This window comes from Solanum verrucosum, unplaced genomic scaffold (assembly GCF_900185275.1).
Source record: "Solanum verrucosum unplaced genomic scaffold, falcon-dt-bn FXZP01000137.1, whole genome shotgun sequence".
Taxonomy (NCBI): Eukaryota; Viridiplantae; Streptophyta; class Magnoliopsida; order Solanales; family Solanaceae; genus Solanum; species Solanum verrucosum.
This window is the reverse complement of record NW_026020405.1, coordinates 1127868-1146358: the sequence shown is the minus strand read 5'-3', so window position 1 is coordinate 1146358 and position 18491 is coordinate 1127868. Positions and strand designations below refer to the sequence as shown.

At 34.9% G+C, this 18491-nt stretch overlaps 4 protein-coding genes across 5 annotated transcripts in view; 3 read left to right on the top strand and 1 right to left on the bottom strand.

Moving 5' to 3' along the window:
• The window catches only part of LOC125840350 (AT-rich interactive domain-containing protein 2-like), a 165851-nt gene that overhangs the window by 65169 nt on the left and 82191 nt on the right, over positions 1-18491 (top strand). The gene's annotated exons all lie outside the window — the stretch shown is intronic.
• On the top strand, positions 1507-2367 carry LOC125840375 (uncharacterized). Its single transcript, XM_049519341.1, has 2 exons — positions 1507-1706; positions 1871-2367. Exon 2 carries the CDS (start codon positions 1890-1892, stop codon positions 2226-2228), a length of 339 nt encoding a protein of 112 aa, XP_049375298.1. The 5' UTR covers positions 1507-1706; positions 1871-1889; the 3' UTR covers positions 2229-2367.
• Positions 4618-12041, bottom strand: LOC125840329 (protein DEFECTIVE IN EXINE FORMATION 1). 2 transcript variants are annotated; one of them, XM_049519290.1, is made up of 13 exons: positions 11756-12041; positions 10043-10153; positions 9530-9612; positions 9132-9249; positions 8885-9042; positions 7499-8085; positions 7343-7413; positions 6512-6768; positions 5908-6084; positions 5546-5834; positions 5314-5431; positions 5051-5233; positions 4618-4941 (listed from the first exon to the last, which is right to left on the bottom strand). In XM_049519290.1, exons 1-13 carry the CDS (start codon positions 11887-11889, stop codon positions 4624-4626), a joined length of 2604 nt encoding a protein of 867 aa, XP_049375247.1. In that variant the 5' UTR covers positions 11890-12041; the 3' UTR covers positions 4618-4623. The 2 variants fall into 2 exon arrangements, with proteins under 2 accessions (XP_049375247.1, XP_049375246.1); XM_049519289.1 differs by having other exon boundaries at positions 5546-5829; positions 5903-6084; positions 11756-12039.
• Positions 14146-18308, top strand: LOC125840369 (60S ribosomal protein L18a-2). Its single transcript, XM_049519335.1, has 3 exons — positions 14146-14273; positions 14360-14423; positions 17724-18308. The coding sequence occupies exons 1-3, from the start codon at positions 14227-14229 to the stop codon at positions 18063-18065; spliced, it is 453 nt and encodes a 150-aa protein (XP_049375292.1). The 5' UTR covers positions 14146-14226; the 3' UTR covers positions 18066-18308.

Here is an 18491-nt window from a genome sequence, read left to right as displayed (position 1 = left end):
GTCATTTTCGAATAACTTATAGTATTGTTAACTTTCAATAATATATATTGTTCCATCTATTCAAATTCATGTGTCACCAATAGAATTTCAAGAGTCAAAAAAAAAAATTTAAAAAATATATATTTTAATTATGATTTATAGTACTTTTAACATCATTTTAAATATATAACAGAATTTTTTAAGTTGTTAATTATTGTGGTTTATAGGATTTTTGGTCCATATAACGTATAGTGTGTTTGTAGGCTCTTATTAGATTGAAAAAATATTTTAAATTAGTAATTATTGTAATTAATAGTGTATATTACGTGATTTTCAAATTTGTAATAAAATATTTTAAATATTAAGTCTAATAATTTATAGTATCTTAAATGTAATCTTTGAATACACATAAATTAAAAAAAGAAATAAGACAAATAAATTATAAATTGAATAATTGACATTTTCAAATATTAATTTACCACAAAATGAAAGTGAAGGAAGAAGTTGTGAGGCGGAAATAAAGAGAAGGGAATGGAATTAGTGAGGTGGGGTCCATATCCATTAAAAGAGATTGAAATAAATGCATGACAAATTGAAAAGGTGTCAAATAGACAAGAAAACGGGCCCACATGCATTGAAAATCAAGGACTTTTTGGCTGATGATAAATAAGCCCACAGCTGAAGCACACGTGTTGACCTTCAGCTGTGTGCTTATTCATACTTATATATTAGTAGTGATATATAGTAAATTAATTTTGATTTTTTTTAGTTCTAAAATGACGTGTAAAATATTTAATTAGTTGGCAATCATTGAGTGAGTCACTAATACACGTGGGAGCGTTTGCATTTCACGCTTTTTGGCTCCGAAAATCGTGTGTTTATTTATTTAAAGGTAGGATAGTTAAAGTGTCTATTTGTGCATTATGAAAATTGGAGATCAAAGTTAAAATTTGAAGCCAAGTTTAGGAGCTAATATATGTATTATGCCTTTTTTCTTTGGGTAGCAAATGGCCTAGTGATATTCAATTACCAATCCCCAAAGTCATCAAGTAACAAACTATTTTTTTAAAGCTATCCAACAAGTAACAAACTAAGACTCCGTTTGGATTGACTTAAAAAAAGTAATTTTTAAGTCAAAAATAAAAAGTCAAACTGAAATAACTTTAAGTCAAAAAATAAAAAGTAGGGGGAGACCTACTTTTGGTTTCTAACTTATTTTAAGTCATTTTTTTACCTTGCCAAACACTTCGTAACTTATTTTAAGTTATTTTTTATATTTGTCAAACACTTTCAGAAGTTAAAAACTGACTTAAAAGTATATTTGACCAACTTTTAAGTCAATCTAAACGGGCTCTAACAAAAATGACAATGGTCAACATGGAAAAAACAAGATAAAAATGGGACCAAATCAACATATTTCTGAAATCTCATATATTCTTTTGCCATCACACATCTTTGATAAAAAGAAAGACCATTTTACTATTTTGAAGATGATAACTTCAAACCCACCTTTTCCTTTTTTATTTCTTTAATTTCCCAAACAAAATAGTATTACCTAGTAAGGCCCACAATTTTACATCTTTTTTAAAAAAATAATTAAAAAAATCAGATACTTGGTCAACCACACCAATTTTTATTGGATCTTGCTGCTAAAGTTTGTGTTTTTGTCATACCCAAAACCTTAATTTGTTGATTAGATTTCTGGGTTTTTGATTTTGAACTCCAAGGTATTGACCTTAGAGCCAAAACCCCCCAAGAAAATTAATTCAACTAAGCATTTTTGGGGTTTCTTGAACTGTTTTTCTTGATAAAATATTTCTGTATTATTGATGATTGGTTCCAAGATCTGATTTTTAATCAAGAATTCCAATTTTTTGTTTGTTTAATTAAGTTTGCAGTTGTGGGGAGCTATGAATTTCAGAAGCATGGAGGAGTTTTGGCCTTACTACATGAATCATCACTCAAAACCAGCAACAAGGCGTTGGCATTTTGTTGGTACACTTTGCAGTATCTTATGCTTGGTTTACACAGTGCTGTTTAATAAGTGGTTTGTGATACTTGTGCCAATTCTTGGGTATGGCTTGGCTTGGTATAGTCATTTTTTTGTTGAAGGGAATGTTCCTGCAACATTTGGACACCCTTTTTGGTCTTTCTTATGTGATTTCAAGATGTTTGGTTTGATGCTCACTGGTCAAATGGATAGAGAAATCAAAAGGCTTGGCAAAAGGCCTGTTTTACAGGTCTATTAATGTTCTTCTAAGCTCTTTTGTCTTTGTTCTGATGGATATACTTGTAAGTGCATCAGCAAATGCTTTTTCTTTCTGTTCAGATTTACAGACTGATACTGGATTCTCTAAACTTGTATATAAATCTACTGTTGGTTGTCAACTTTGCGATGGATAGTGTTTTTTGCTATACTAGTTTTGTTCCTTGATGATACAAATCTAATATAAGCACATGTTATGTATGACTTGAATTTTTTTATGCTACCAAGTAAGGGAGTGTAGCTCTTCTTACTCACAAGGTTGAGGTTCAAATCCCAGCCGAGTCATAATAAAGTTAAAAGTGTTCCTTCCCATTTGCCTAAGCTTTGCTGGGCAAAGTTTACCTGGTATCTGGTGGGAGGCAGCAGGTACTTGGTGGAATAGTCAAGACGAACACAAGTTTCCCCGGACACTGTTATTATTAAAAGAGAATGTGATTTGATTTTGTTTAGAACTCAATTGTCAAGAGGGGATTCAATTTACCATCCTTGGGCGAAGGTGGCTCAGCCACAGTATGGCAGTTTTCACTTACTCCCTTTGCTTGACTGACCTGATCGTGGAATGCTTAGAACCTCAACTTAGCTAAATTCCAACCTCAATGGTTCTGTAAAATCTTCTGTTATATCTTTAATGAGTTAGAATTGGAAATAGCTTTTGAGTCATGATGGCCAAACTCAGCTGAAGAGTTGTTTTACCTTTGTTCTTCCATTTGATTTTTGAAATTCTACTTTTAACAGTTTGTTTAGTAGGAAGTATTAAATATTCATTCTTAGTCGTCCCTTGGAGTACGTTATTGAACATGGCCCCAAGTTAATGTCTCAAATATTGTGTATGCCTTGCCCTTTTACATGGGGAAAGCTACTAGTGCAAGTACATGGACTCCGTGTTCAATTCTTAGAAAGGTTTTCGCATTCACTTCAAAGTGTTGTAGTCTTTTTGCCAAAGTAGGTTGGTTATGCAGGATAACCTATTAGGGTAGACACTGGAACACTAGGCAGCTTACAGGTTATTAGTTCAGTCACTCCAATTCTACATTTTGTGGTAACATAATTTGCTTGTTATGGCACTCCTGGCTCACCTGCCCACTCTGAACAACCCATATATGTTTAACGCTGGTGAGATATTCCAATATATCCATTGTTGCCTACATGTAAAACCTTGTCGTGGGTGAGTCTTTTCCCTTTGTCAGTTGGAGCTTGTGTGGAGGGTAAGCCACTAGATAGAGGGGAGTCGAAGAGCTGATAGTTCAGGGGATTCTATCTTATAGAGTTCAGTTCCCAGTCTCGATCCATGTCCCAATATCTGCTCAAAATACTTGTTTTATTGTAAAATACTCCTCATTATAGCTTCATGATTGGGTCGGCTGCTCAACTGACAACTCAAACCCATCCATTACGAGCTTCTTGATTCAATTTAACTCATTGTGATCTAGTTTGCCAGAAGAAAGCAATGATAAGATCATTTTCCGAGGCGGGAGCATTGTCCTTGAAGAACTGTTCCACACATGGTTGTTTTTCGTAGGTATCTGATCAGATAAATCAAGGAAGGCATGTTGGATAGAGAGTTTGTTTGTAAAGATGCATGTAAATCAACCAATATTTATCTTACATTCTCCATTGGCACTTCTTTATGCATTCTCAAGGTCAAAATCCCATTTTAAATAAAATAAGAGGTTAAATTAGAATTGAAATTTATGTTTCATCTTGACGCAAGATCGTATAATCCCATGTCTTGATTAGAAAATGTTGGTACCGTCTATTGAAATCTCGACTGTAATGAAGGGAAAATGATGAATTAACGAAATTTGTGAAGTAACATAAACAGTTCAAGAAATCTACGGTCAGTTCCAGCTTATTGATTATGGTCTCTTCAATTGTAACGAGGCAAGTAATACAATAATAAGATCAACTTTACTGGCAAAAGCATGAATGGTGAACTCAAACACACACGATAAACAATCTGACAGAAGAACAATGTGGTTCAATAAGATGGTCGAACTTAGCTCTATTGTCATCATACAGTACTAAAGTAAGAGTACAAAACTTCTGAGGGAAATGAAAGTTAACCGCCTTGGAACAAACTTGTGGTTCCATAAATAGTCATTGTTTACTCGAATGTGTCTAACAATTATAAGTAAGTTACACCTGGGGAAGGGGGTACAATAATGTCACAAACCGACTTGTATGCTCACAATTCATATTCAGGTAGGATCAAAAGCAATTGTCCCTTTTTTCCTATACAGTTCAACGTACTAGTCACAGTTGAATTGCTGAACATTCCCGCTGGCCACAAAGGCCGTTGTCAGCTCAAAGTTCCAGCTGGAGAAGATGCCTCATTTCTATAACCCGATGAAGATGTGTTGTATTTTATTTGTGCAACATCAGAGGTTGGTGTTTCGCGTAAATGATGGTAATGGCATGGCCTCCTGCGGACGAAGAATGACAAGCACACCAAACATCCCCAGCATAGGAAGAACGAGAAGCCATTTTAACAGCTTATAATAATGAAAATGGAATGTCAAGGAGAAATCATCAGAGAAATATAGCCCATTCTTGTCAACCATCTCCACCAACACTGTACCAGCAGTTCTCACAGAAACAGTTGGGAGCATAAGCCGATGTTTTCCAGGTTGATTAAATATCTTATTTTGCTTAATAGTTCTATCACCTTGGTAATTGCCAGGTACTAACAAACTCACCTGTGTAGTAATTGAGAAATAAAAAAAGGACCATTACTCACTAGTAAGCAGTGAGAGAGATTAATTATTAATATAAGGCAAACTTGACTAGAAGGTAAAGCTCTTTTACCGTGACATTATATGGAGCTTGAGACCCAGATGGGTATCTGTATTTATCAAAAATTTCTATTTCAACCCAAAAGCTTTTGCCTTCTTCATCACGGAAAGCTCTTGATGATGGAGTAACATAGACTCCCTCACGATCTAATCGATATGCAGCATTATTTCTCCCTTGGTTAGGTGATCTCCATGACTGCAGTTGATATCATGCAGATACTACTGATCAAAGATCTTAACCAAGCAAAAGCCAAAAAGGATGATCTTGTTGAGTACCTTGAGGGGATGATGTGGAGAAGGTGTCGAGAAACAGAAGACATTGCCATTCATGGTAGTCACAATAAGATCGAGGTCATCTCCACCATCAACATTGTCAGCCAAGACCATGCTGTATCTGTGAACAAGAGCAGAGAAAAGAAGATGTCCAAATATGTTTTTTTGAAAGATCTTATCCTTTTAAAAGAGAACAGACGAAAGAAGAAATAGAGAATCTAAGGATATATCTTACGATGTTTCACCAATATCTACAACATCAGCACATGATGTAGGTCCATCTATGAGGTACAAGTAACCATCAAATGATGTAGTAACGATTGTAAGCCCTTTTTTCTTCTGCCCATGTTTGGTCAAGTCAACAAGAAGAACTTGATTCATCACTCTACCATGAGTCCTGTAAGGATATGGGCGTATAATGGAGCCATCCTTGCCACTCAGAACATAAATATTCCCTGAAACTGTTGGAACAACGATATCGGTATGGCCATCCCCATCCACATCACCAACGGCAGGTCCCTGGGGTTTTAAAAGTTTTGCAATTCATATCACACTCGGCCTAAATTTAAGGAGACAGGAAACCATAGTGTACCTGAGGAACAAGGCTTTTAAGATGATTTTCCCAAATTTCTTTGCCCTGTGCAGTCCATGCAGCAACATTGCCATGTGAATCTGTAGTAACTAGTTCAATCTTGCCATCATCATTTATATCAGCTGCAATTACTGCTCCTTGGATGTCAGCCATTGCAAGAGGAAACTTATCCCTCACTTTCCCTGACACAGTAAATCTTTGAGCCTTCAAAACATTATGATGATGCACAATAATATTTTTGCTTTGAAATGGTAAAGGCTATGATGCACAATAATATATACAGATCAGACTACAAAAGGATGCTCTTGCTTATTCGTCTACAAGATAGACATGTCTACAACCCAAGTCAATAGGATACAGTTGCACCAATCAATACCTATTGGTTTCAACCAGGAACTACCTCAAACTCATGGGCTTAATCAATCTAAAAGGAAAGCTAGCAGGGAAAGGGCACATGCAAGCTTTAGAAGAAAATGGCACAAAGTAAAAATATCATGGCATAAAAGGGGTATTTACTTTTCAGGTGGATCATAGAATTTGAAAGTTTAAAGATGCTTAAAAAGTATATAGCAACATGACAAGAAGATAAAACAAATGAAAACCGATTACCCTTGTGATCCAAGACATAAAACATTCCATAAGAGGTCCCAACTAGAATGTCCAAATTTCCATCACCATCCAAATCAACTACCGTAGGGGCAGAGTGGATGTAGGGACGGAAGTTCTCTGAGTCAGTACTTAGGTCCAGCTGTAGAGTCCATTTAACTTGCTTGGTATCTAGATTAAAAACAACAATACCACCAGATACATATTTTCCAATTTCAATGTCTCCAAGCTCCTTCAAATGCTCCGAATTTTGGTAGTACCTGTTGATTAAAAATCAATCGGCAGTGACATATGCACTAGACTAAACTTGCAATAGTTGTTGCCAATGCTAGTAGACACCTAAATGAAGCAAACAAAGGGGCTGACATTGACATGAGTTACTTCAAAGCACATGTGTTCCATAAGAAATTTAAGCGTCCTCAATTAGCAAAGATGAGAGACATCAAGAAGTAGTGGCTGAGACACGAATAGGAAACACTCAAAAGATCTTAGACTCTACTAATTGCACTAATTGTCAGAGCTGACCTGTGCTTTGAAATCAACCTATCCAATGCAGAGCTGATTCAAGATTAGTAACAACCTAATTCCAGCATGTTCAACAAGCCTAGCAACTATCAGATTATAGATAAGAGCCGCTTTCCCCAAAACTAACATGTTTTGCAAGTGACAATTAGAAACACATATTTTGCAGTGTTCCTAAGCATGCACTGCACCAGGAAAAAATAGTAACTTTCTAATGACACAATAAATGAAGCAATCAGCAGTGACACAGTCAGCAGAGCGAAACAAGACAGCATTACGAACAAAAACAGCACCTCATAAGAGAGAACTTACTCATGGTCAAAGAAATAGGAAACTGCAACAATCATCTCTGACACCCCATCATTGTCAATGTCTGCTATGACCTGATACAAATGAAATGACCCTTAAAAGTATAAAACCATCGGGATCATAATAAATATCTATCTTATAACCTTGTAAAAGACTTACAGGCGTACACAAAACATGAGCATCAATATCCACATAATCCTCTACTTTCTCATGCTCTGGCTCCTGAAATTCTTCATCATCCCACGAGTGCTCATCAACGTAATCATCATAATCGTAATTATACTCATCTGCCAACTCATCACTGTCACGAAATAACTCAAAAGATGAATCAGCATCCGCTTCTAGACCTTCTTCATTTTCCACAGTTGCAGCTTGAACATCTTCCTCAGCTCTTTTTGACACGTCATCTTCAAGAAGCCTTCTTCCGGTATTGGTTCCATTTTCCAAATTCCTAATTTTCTCATTTTCAGAACTCAGAATACTATTGTTTAAGTTAGCCATGTTAGAAGAGTTGTCATGTGAAACTTCTGATGGCAAAGATATTGAAGCATTAAATGCATCATGGTGGACTTCTTCCACAACAGAATGTGTCTCATTGTGAACAGCCGATGCTGTAGAGTCTGAATGGTTGCCACTGTGACTAGATGCATCATGGTGGACTTCTTCCAGAACAGAATGTGTCTCATTGTGAACAGCCGATGCTGTAGAGTCTGAATGGTTGCCACTGTGACTAGATGCATTATGACCTAAAAGAAAATTTTCACATCTATGATATGTCATAGGATATAGTAAAAGTTGATGCAGGTCAAACCCATGGCTTTCCACTTCAAGAGGCCAAAGGGATTATCATAGGACGGGAAATGTTAATTAAATGACATGCATGAGTATCTCCTGAAACACAAAGATATGATCACTTCAAGAAACTAGTCATTCCATAGTAGCTTGTTAAATCTAAATAGATACTGAAGGCTGAATCCAGGCTAAATCCCACTGGAAAACACTGAAATAAGACAAAACATATAAACAGGGAGCGCAGGTTCTCGCTACAAGTTTTAAGTCCATGAAACATGATAAGATGCCCAATTATAGATGAAATGTTACCCAAGGTACCAAAATACAAGTGACAAACCATAATACATACTAGAAGAAAGAATTCAAACTGGATAATTTATAGTTTAAGAGGCAGTAAATTTTGATCCCAGCACTATTAACTTATAAAATTAATGAATGAAGTTCAATTGCTGCTGCTTCAGACTTCTAACAAGTGTCATAGCACACTTGGAAAAGAAAAGATCACTGCGATCCTATTCTGGTTCAGTTTTGTATATGTAAGGAAAACAAACAGGCATTAGAAGAGGAAAGAAAGATACATCAATGGAAAAATCCAAGAATTTCTATGCCCATTTTGACTTGCACGTAACAACAACATACCTAGTGAAGTCCCACTAAGTGAGGTCTAGGGAGGTAGAATCTACACAGACCTTACCACTACCTCATGGAGGTAAAGATGCATTTGACTTGCACATAAAAAAGGGAAATACTTACGGACTACAGATTCCATCAGATGCTCCTGGATTAGTTGGTCATCGTGGACATCCGGATGAGAACGGTCCACAGGGACTGAATTCAAACCCACATACCAATTCTTTTTGACCTTCAACCGAGGAATCTCAAGTTTATCAGACATCAAGTATCCTGACACCCTATTTAGATGCTAACCATGTCATGTTGAATCAAGAAAATATCTGATTACTAAAAGAAGACAATATAAAGAAAGATGCTGTAGCATTACCTGAAAAAGAGCACCTCACCATTGTAGGTGGCCAAACCTATCTCCCTCACTCCATCCTTGTCAATGTCATACAGTAAAGGACTGGAATGAATGGTAGATTGATGAAAAGCTGGCCATCCTGATAAGGTGAAGTAATATAATTAACAGAAATATCATCCCCATTTTACATAATTCTCACATTTCATGAGTATTCTTCAAGAAAAATATTCATATAAGGCATTATTTTGTCCTTCGATATGCCAAATTTGAATTCAGATCCAATTTATAAGCTAGTTTGGGTGACTATGCACCAGGTACGGGGTGTTTCCAGTCTTCTGTGGCTAACCAAATAGTTTTCATTTAAATTTTCATAGAAGTTCTTGAATTTACTCTCACTACCAACCTCCCACAAATTATACCTGGCAGTTTATCTCCATCAGAACCTTCCAGAACTTCCAAGTAATGAACAAATGAGGGAACTACAACCTCAAGCTTCCCATCACTAACAAAGAAATTGAAAATATTGTTAGGATGAACAAATGAGCCAAAAGGAATAGATTAAGAAAACATTGCAATGATATTGTTAAACTTCAAAAACTCATACTCGTCAAATTTGGTAGAACTGGTAAAATGGTACATTTTGCTTTTATTTGTCTCTTTGATGAGAGGGGAGTGTGCTTGAAGACACACTCATTTACCATGTAAATTCACTGGTTATCTCTCTTATAAATTCCAGCCACCAGAACAAAGAAAATCAATATGAATAACTTTCTTTTTTCTCTTTCATCACAGTTCCATTGATTAAACTAGTTTGTGACAGTAAGTTAATGCAGAACCCTTACCACTAAAGAATCGCAATCCAAGAAACAAATACAGAACATGTCAAACAAAATAAATTACAGAACAAAAATCAGAAGCTTGTATCATGTTACCTGTTAATGTCAGCTATCAAGGGCGAGGCATACACGCTAGAACTAACTTCTGTCTGCCATCTTAGCTCCAAATGCTGGGGGCATTGTGTATTCAGCAATTCATCCTCATCTCTGCAGAATACATTTTAAAAAACTCAACAATTTTTTAATTGTCTTGTTGATAAGCAGAAAAGTTGAAGCACTTTTTAACCATTTCTCTCATGATGTCAAATAAAAAAAAGAAAAGGGAAGAATTTCCGTACAAACTGGAACTTCATAGGTCCACCAAAAAGAAACTAAGAATGAGAGCATATTCCTCAAACGGAAAAGGATAAAAAAATGTCCCTAAATTATTAGAAATGGCTCTAAAATCTCCTCCTTCCACTTATAGGGTGAAAATGCCTTTAATATCTTAGAAATGGCTCAAAAATACTCTCCCTCCACCTATTGGAACAAGCTTGCCCCTAAAGTTATTTTCAGGCTTAAAACTGACCCTTCAATTACGACACAATTATATGAAATTTAATTAAATACGTGGACTTATTTATTGGTCCCATAAAATTTGAACTAGCATATATTGCGATGTCATTTCTTTCAAAAAATTTGAGCATTGCGGGGCTGCTTATCTCAAGCTTAGTATTTACAAAAAGTTTATATATTGCATATATCACAATTATTTCAGTACTTGAGAGCCAGCCATAAGCTTCCATTTTTCATGGGACCATGGGAGTTGATGATAGTATGATTATCAACTAAATGAATCTCATTGTGAGAACTAGTGAAGGCCATGGGCACGTATTTAATGAAGGCCACATATTTAGTTAAAATTTAAGGATATTTTTCATCCAATAGGTGGAACTTGGAAGGAGGCATTTTTGAGCCACTTCTACTACATTAAGGATATATTTTATACAATAGGTGGAAGAGGGTCAAATTTTATCCAATAGATGGAAGGAGGACATTTTTTACCCTTTTCCCTTCGTCAAACATACAGTCTCAACTTTATTAATTTATCCTCCAGAGCTCTTACTGCTTTCTTAGTCTATCATCAATTAACTGCAAATATTGCTAAACAGAGTATGAAACTGACAAAAGAAAAATCACGAAAAATAAGTAGAGAAATTTCCAATAATTACTACTCCCTCCATTCCAAAAAGAATGGCACAATTCCGTATCAATCTATTCCAAAATGAATGACACATTTCTAAATTCAGAAACAATTTAACTTGAACTTTTCATTTTACCCTTAATAAGAAGCTTTTATAACCACAAAAATGTTATGGCATATTTAAAACCAGCAGTTTCAAAAGCTTTATAACGACACAATTGTTCCGACCATAAGTTTCAAAAATATTCCCTTTTGTCTTAAACTTTGTAGCCAGTCAACCTATGTCGTATAAATTGAAATAGGGAGAGTATAAAACAACAAGGAAGCAAGAGTTGAAAACAAAGATCTCTCTTACAACAACATTAAATCAGCATACAATTTTCCATGGTGCGTATAATTGAATATAAAAGAGATTGACTAAACTCCAAATTTAGCAACACAAAATAGGAGATTGATCAAAATTCACGCTAATACACACAACAAATACTCATTAAACACTAAAGAACACAATGCAGCTAAAATTAAAACCAAGAATTAGCATTACAGAAAAATTAAGTCAAAACAACTAATTTCCCACATCATTTGCAAGTAAAAACAGAAGAGATTGGAGTGAATCGAAACATTACATATTTGGATAAGCACTGGAATCATCTGTAGCTTCTCGTTCTCGGAATTTGTTAGTCTTCGTTTCCTCCGATTGTAAATGAGAGAAATTCGACGAAAGGATGAGAAAACAGAGTAAAAAAACCCTAGTTTTCATCTAGATCGTCGATTCGAATCACAACTTTCGCAATTTTGATTCGCTGAAACTTCAAAAATGAAACAATGAAGTGAATTTTCACGAGAATTTGAAGAGTTTTACTAAAACCCTAACAATTAGGGGGTTTTTCCAGAGGATTTACGAGAGATTGAAGAATGAAGAGTGAAGAATTTTGGAGCTGAAATCAGGGAAGTTGCAGAGCTAAAATAGTCAAAATGCTTCTTCAGTTTAAGTTTGATAATACTATAAAAGTAACCCTTAATTTGGATATATTTGCAATTTTAGTATACAAATTTTAATTTTTTTTAAGGGGCTAAAGAGGGATGAGAAATAATTAAATTTGGGGATTAGTTTTAGAGTAATTATTACATTCTTAAAAAAAAATTAACATAAAATTTATATAGTGATTTCCTTTCTTTTTTGTGAAAAAACATTTTCCTCCTCACTTTGTTTTTTTTTAATCACAAGATAAATTTGTTTAACATAATATATATATATATCATTTTGACTTTGAGACATGTCATTCTGCAATAAGATGTAAAATTATTGACACATAATTTAATATAAATTAAATATTTCAATAATTATTTAAAGAGTGTATTACTTACCTTGAAAAAATTAATCTCCCAACACCAAATGGTGAGTTTTTGAAATTCATTTTGATGTGTATTTTGTGCAAACCCAAAATTTTCATCGACTAAAATAGATCTAAACGGATTGCTTGATACCCAGGGATTCAAAAATGAATTAAAAATAATATCGCTTTGTTTGACCAGATCGTTGTGCCAAGGGCTCGTGGTGCCTTGAGCAACTCTTAGTTTCGTTTGCCGGCCCCATGACTTATTTCATCTCGATGTTTGAAAGATGTCCTGTTCACATACTCATTTTCACACATAGGCACAAAGAGTCTGTCAAAACTCCACTTTTTAGAAAGAAGGGCATATGACATAAGGCTCCTCTTACAAACGTTCGAACCTAAGGAATAGAGTTCAGCATCGATAAGCTTACTCCTCGAACTGTTCGGTACTTGAATATGCTTGCTGCAGAGAAAGACTACTTTTATTCGCTTGCCTCCACGCCTCTACCCACGCAGGGGCGACTGTGCAATACTAAGAATGGAGCACACCGCCCGTCCACAGAGGCATTATGGTTAAAAGACCTTCCTTAGCGGCCTTTTCCTCAAGGTAGGATTGAAGGCAAAGCTCAAAACACAAAAATTCAACATTAGAAGATTTGCCTTTTATATAAAAAAAAAATTCATGTCCCTATATTTTGTCTTCAATATTATCAAATTATGTATATAAAAAAGCTATTTAACTTGACCGCATCACTTACATTTTTATTTACATATAAATAGTAAAAATAGAAAAAAAATAAACACGAAAACACAATAACAAAACGATTGAATGAATAGTAAAGAATATATATAAATACATATAAATAAGCCTGATACTAAGATTCATGGCTTTTAAAATTCAATTATTAATAATATATATAAATATGTCATCAGTGTAATATGTATATTTTATAAAATTACAGAACTATATATGTGCGTACGTATCTACAAATAAGTGTGTGCCACGAGAGATTGATTATGATCAATTTAAATTTAATGGGTTCAATATTTAATTGATAATAGTTTTATTTTTTTTGTTATCACATTATCGGTTCTTAACAGTTTGAATAAACATGAAAATACAACAACAAAACGATTGTATAAATAACGGGAAAGAAAATATTACTATTTTTTAAATGTTTTTTTATGTTGTAATTGTTAGGCTCATGTCAACGTGTGCCTTCCAACCTACGATTTAACGACATCCATCCTTTCATCCAAATGTTACCCTTATGGTTTGATCCTCAATTTTTATTTCCCTTTTGAAAATTTTACACCATTTTTTTATTCTTTTGGCTCGGGACTCTATATATACACGCATCAAAATGCGGCTAGTTATGAAATTTTCTCTCAATATTAATTAAATGGGCCGGTTCATTAAAGACTAAGCCCACTCCGTTTACAGCCCAAATTAGTAGCCCTTTGAAACTAGGGTTTTTGTGGAGGCCCTTTTTAACTTAAAACCTTTCTTTCTCTTCGCTCTTCTTCCCTTTCGTATTCAGAAGCGTCGCAGAGGGAATAGCTGTGCAAAAATGGTGAATTACAAGGTAAAGGGTTTTTCTTTTCTTTAATGGGTTTCCAAAATTTTGCATTTTTATCCGATTCTTTCAAAGATTTGAATAAACAATGGTGTTTTATTGTTGTCATTGCAGTTCCATCAGTATCAGGTTGTTGGAAGAGCTTTGCCATCTGAATCAGATGAGCATCCCAAGATTTATCGTATGAAGCTGTGGGCTACCAATGAAGTTCGTGCTAAGTCCAAGTTCTGGTATTTACATCTCGTTTCCTATCGATCTACTTGATGTATTTATGCTGGTTAATGGTTAGGCTAATTGTGGTTTGTTCGAATAAAAGGTATTTTCTGAGGAAACTTAAGAAGGTGAAGAAGAGCAACGGGCAGATGCTGGCTATTAATGAGGTATGATGAGATACATTTCTCTATGTGTATTTTTGGATTGTGTGTGTTAGAAATGTTGTGATTATTAGTTTAAAGATAGCAACTTGGGTGCCTTGCCCCGTATTTGGTTTGTTTTGTTCAGGTTTCAAGTGTTGGGGTTCTAATTGATTCATTCTTTTGGGTAACCCAGTGCAATGTTATATGTGATATATGAGGATTGCCTCTGTGGAAGTGTTATATGGCCTTTATGTGCCTGTGATTAGTCTGTTTGTACATTGCTTATTTTGAAATGGATTTTGACTACTTTTGAGATTTGCATTTTCAATATCCATTCAACTTCAGCTGGCTTGGACTTTTGAGATTCCATTTTGAATTTCCTATCACTTTCCTATCACTAATATATATGTGCTGAATTTAATTGCTATTTGCAATGTTTTGTGCATAAACACGCACATTCATATCCTGTCCACTTAATGCCTATAATTCAAGCACTTTGCATCAGTGTGCCTGCATTCAACTCCTCCCCTCATGTATTGGACTATATACTTCTGCTTCCAACTCTTTCAAGTTCTGCTGGAAGCTCCCATGAAAAGACCTCCATGATTACAAATCATGAAAGCATCATAACTTTTGTTGCTGTTCTTAAAGAAGTGACTCAAGAGTTAAGATCCCCTACTTGGTAACGTAGTTCTATCCAGCTCACAATGATCAAAACTATGCCCTCGGGCCTCCTGAATATCTCATTCTATTCAAAAACAGATTTAGAATTAGTTGCCTTACACAAGTCATTTTCCAAGAAGTCCAAATCTGGTCAAAGTTGAAGTTAACCCGTGGCCATCAACACCCAAATGTGTTGAAAGATATATTTTGGGAAAACCCTTGAAGTGGGTAAAACAAAATCTAATATTAATTTCTAATTTTGATGTCATTTACTGATTCAATTTGATATTTTAAAATTCTGTAGGATTAACACTTTTACATCTCAGTCAAATGATTTAATGGATGAAATTGAGTGTGATAATTACAAAGTGGTAGAGAATCATTCACCTTATGAAGCCTCTTAGAAATTTAATGCTTTAGATGAAGATCTTTGCCTAAAATTGCCCAAAAGAACTAAAAATTAGTTGCTACCTGAAATGGCCTTTTATATGTATCTCAGCAGATTTAGCTACAAATTAAGTTAGGGAACCAATAGTTCTAGCTAAAATATGCAACTTCCAACCTCACTTTTTTAAAAATCCGAGACACCATAGTGACCTCAAAATTTGGCGATTCATGTTCTTATGTCTGAAATTAAGAGAGCATCTAGATGAGTTGACCTTTATGTAGGACTTTGTCTGGATTTGGCTTTATAGAAAATGAGTTGTTTAGGGTGAGTAACCATTCTAAATACAGTTTTGCATAGATTGAAATATCCAGATGCTCGAGGTGTAGATGTGCAACCCATCATTGGTCAGACCGGTACTTATGAGGAGTTCAACTGGTCTAACTTAGAGAGGTGACCCTAATAGTGTGTTAGCCAGTATAGACTCCCTTTGGACCACTTTACTTGTCACATTTTTTGTTTGCATGTCCCTTATGAACTATGTGTTTTGATTATCATATTCTTATGTATTATCATTAATCATTTAAAATGTTGGTCTCTCTTCAATATTTTCTCTTTAATCTCTAATCAATAAACAAAAAGAGAGATTATCTTAAGCAAATATAACATTGGAGTACGTGTATCTCTACACGTAGGTTGCCTATGCTAATTAATCAATGTTTATTACTTTCAAAATAATTATTACTAAGGTTAATATGGGAAGGCTGTACTCAATTATATCTTGATTTTCTTAAATGACAATTATTTTTGGACCATCTATTTTTAGTAAGGTCGACAAGTAAAGTGGTCCGGAGGGGGTAATATCTAATCGGGATCGCTATTAGTAATAGAAGTTACTAACCGGGATTGCAGTCTGAACTTCTGTCTTTCTCGCATTGATAAGACAAAGGTTTCAAATGAGCATCCCATGCAACAACTATAGTTTGTGATCATATTCCTCTTTCATTCATTAACTTTCATTAACAGAGCGTATGTATATGAGTTTGCATTTAGGTTTGATCATGTTTCTTTTTGGGTGGTGGGGGTGGTGAACATGGATCACGATCATGATCCAAGTCTGTGTGAGGGAAGTCTAAGTTCTAGCTTAACGGTAGATTCCCCATATAGTACAAAAAGGAGAAATAAGAAGAGATTTTTGGTGATTATTTCCCATCTGTCTGAACTTTGGTGATCAGAATTACTCGAGTGCATAGAAATACTAGAGTGCTGGTTATTGGAATATTGGAATAGTACGGCTTCAAAAGGAGCAAAATGGAGAGTGGGGGATTCCTATAGATGACCCAAACTCTGAGGCTTCATTGTTTTATCATGAAAATATGCATGTTGGTACAAGATCTATACATCATATCCCTAGTTCTTTATTTTATTTTTTTCTTCCCCAGGACCCCATTACTTGTTGTCCTTACTGAAAATGGATGGTCCAAAATAGTTCCTTTTCTTTTAGAAAATGAAGATATAATTGAGTAAATTCTTCCCATTTTATTCTTAATAATAATTATTCTTGGAAATAATAAAACATTGACTAATAACATTAAACCTAAGTGAAGAGCACAAATGGATACTCCAATATTGTGATTGTTTAGATTAACTTTCTTTTTATTTATTGGAGATCGATTAAAAATAGAATATTTATCAAAGAAAGATTAACTTTTAATGATTAATTAAAGGTTATAAATAAGGGTCTGATAATATTCATACCCTTAATTAAAGATTAACACATAGTGTCTCAAGGGTTGTGTAAACAAAAAATATGACAAGTAAAGTGGTTCAAAGGGAGTCTATTGGTGGACAGTCTTGATTTACTATGTTGAAGAGTTTGGTTTCCTTGCTAGTTTAAAGTCCACAGGTAGTTATGAGACCGTGCAAACAAAGACAACGAGGAGCGCTAGTCGGAACTGGACAATGGGTGGGTGTCCAACAAACATTCCTTAGCTAAGAAGGATTCATTCACCGCAGCTTCTCAGTTATCCTTATACTTGTGCTTATTCTTCTAAATAAATAGATTCCTTTCTCCAATCCTCTTGCACCATTTGGTATGACCTTATATGGTTTGGATTGGATACATGATTTCCCTAACATTTACAGATTTCTAGTCATTTTCATGAAATATCTTTTCCTGTTTCTATGAACTGTGGGGTTTAAGTTTCTGGTCTCCTTTAACTGTAAATGTTGTATTGAACCTCCTCATTAAGATTGTGTATTGTTCAACCTTTTAGATCTTTGAGAAGTACCCAACAAAAATCAAGAACTATGGTATTTGGCTCCGTTACCAAAGTAGAACGGGATACCATAACATGTACAAGGAGTACCGTGACACCACATTGAATGGTGCTGTGGAGCAGATGTACACTGAGATGGCTTCTCGTCACAGAGTTCGCCATCACTGCATCCAGATCATAAAGACGGCCACCATTCCAGCTAAGCTCTGCAAGAGGGAGAGCACTAAGCAGTTCCACGACTCCAAGATCAAGTTCCCCTTGGTGTTCAAGAAAATCAGGCCACCGAGTAGGAAACTCAAGACCACATACAAGGCAACTAAGCCCAACTTGTTTATGTAAAACATGTTTTAGTCGTGTGTTGAGAAGCAATTTCTAAATTCTGCAGTTTTGGTGTCAAATTAGTATTCATTGTGTAAGAGAGAAGGTAAACCTTTTTTGTTCGGATCAAATGATGGTGGTTACTAGAATATTTTCAATCTTGGTACTTTGCTTTTGCTGTTGCAGTTCTGGGTAATATATTTTTGTTGCCCTTTTGTAATTTGCCAATTTGTCCTAAAATCAATGTATTCAGTAAAATTAAGATATTGTTGATACAATTAAGTTGAACGTGTAGATATAGACGAATAAATACAACATAATTATTGTGTAAACTGATACAACATATGAGTTTCAGGAAGTTGTATACACGAAAGTTGTATCAGTGATACAACGCAAGTTATATCAGTGATACAACGCAAGTTATATCAGTGATACAACATGAATTTC